This window comes from Capsicum annuum, unplaced genomic scaffold (assembly GCF_002878395.1).
Source record: "Capsicum annuum cultivar UCD-10X-F1 unplaced genomic scaffold, UCD10Xv1.1 ctg66524, whole genome shotgun sequence".
In the NCBI taxonomy this organism is placed as follows: Eukaryota; Viridiplantae; Streptophyta; class Magnoliopsida; order Solanales; family Solanaceae; genus Capsicum; species Capsicum annuum.
In genome coordinates, this window is record NW_025875886.1 from 1 (window position 1) to 1,420 (window position 1,420).

Sequence of the window (1,420 nt, forward strand, 5' to 3'; positions counted from 1 at the left end):
AAAAGTTGATGAACCCAGAGCAAGGATCATATCAATTTTTTTTATATATATATTCTTTCTAGTTTTATTGATATTTTCATTAGTTAATTATCAGTAAGAGAAGTACTAGCAGAGCAATTGGCCCAAAACGTTTACCTAAATCCATCTTTGTGTCATAACTATCACTGTCTCCTAGTTCTTACTTCTATAAATGATAAACAGGAAAAACACAAGATCCGCGGAAAAAGAGAGGCAGAAAGGAAACGAAACAAGGAATTTAAAGAAAGAGAACGGGCCAACAGGTTAAGCTGCAAAATTTCTGGGCACTCTTAGAATCTCCTAGCTAGAACAGCAGCTACTCACCTTATTGAGATAGTTCATTTGTGTAACGACACAAACTACCACAACAAGCATAAAAACCCAGGTTTCCGGATAGATTAGCTGGTTCTTTCCCTCAACAGTTAGCTTTAGTGAAGTACCAAGAGCTTTAACACTCATAACCTGCATAATAAACATAATAGAGGGACATAAATTCTAGTGCACCTACGCGAGCAATTACAGAGTTTTTGGTTATTGACTAACAAAAATAAGATTTTTGGAAGTTAAGCAATTAAATAATAGAACACAAGGCAAGAAAAAACGTATTACCGTGAGAGAACCCATCAATGAGCAGATTCCAGTGAAAACAAGGGCATTTAAGTGTCCACATTGAGGAGCAAAGTAGAAGACAAGAATGAAAACCAAGACAATCGCCGATCCCACGTAGAGCAAAAATGCTGGAATAGAAAAGGAAATGAAGTTAGAAAGTGTAGATGGTCCCAAAGGAACTAGAGGATTTGGTCATGATGGAAGCATCTCACCTTTCTGAGTTGCCATGTACCATATTTCTTTGACAGAAGAGATAGGATGCTCCTGTGGTGCATGGACAACTATCACGACAGAACCAGCAATGCACAGGACACAACCCAAAATTCCAAGCGGATGCAACTTTTCCTTCAAAATAATCTGAGCCAGTACAGCACTGCGAGAGTTTTTGGCCATAAGAACAGTTAAGCAACCAGAAGAATATATCTACTCTAATTAAAACCTATGGAAAACACTATTATCAAGATTGCACACCTGACAATTATACTCAATGCACCCAGAGGAGTGACAAGAACCGCCGGAGCAAACGCATATGCCACAAAATTTGCAATCTCTCCGACTATCACTATGAAAATCAAAAAAGAAAAAACAAGAAAATTCCAAGGACAGTCAGCCAATGGCCAAGAAAGAAAACACTATACTTAGGCCACACCTAACTTCTGTTGGGAGAAATTCGTGAAACAAATTACAAATCAGTAGCACCAACAGACTAGAGAGTTGATTGACAGATAACTAAATTCCCAAAATTGAAAAAAGGAAACACATCGACCAATCATGAAATTTATCTTCCCAGATC

The 1,420-nt window shown here is 37.7% G+C and overlaps 1 protein-coding gene across 1 annotated transcript; it reads right to left on the minus strand.

The window, feature by feature from the left end:
- Positions 1-53: 53 nt before the first annotated feature.
- Positions 54-1,189, minus strand: LOC107856686 (probable magnesium transporter NIPA3; the record flags this gene model as incomplete). The annotated part of the gene is given in 4 exon segments (XM_047404706.1): positions 54-480; positions 628-755; positions 840-1,000; positions 1,099-1,189. Coding segments are annotated over 4 exon segments (542 nt in total), but the record flags the coding sequence as incomplete, so codon positions are not given.
- Positions 1,190-1,420: the final 231 nt, after the last annotated feature.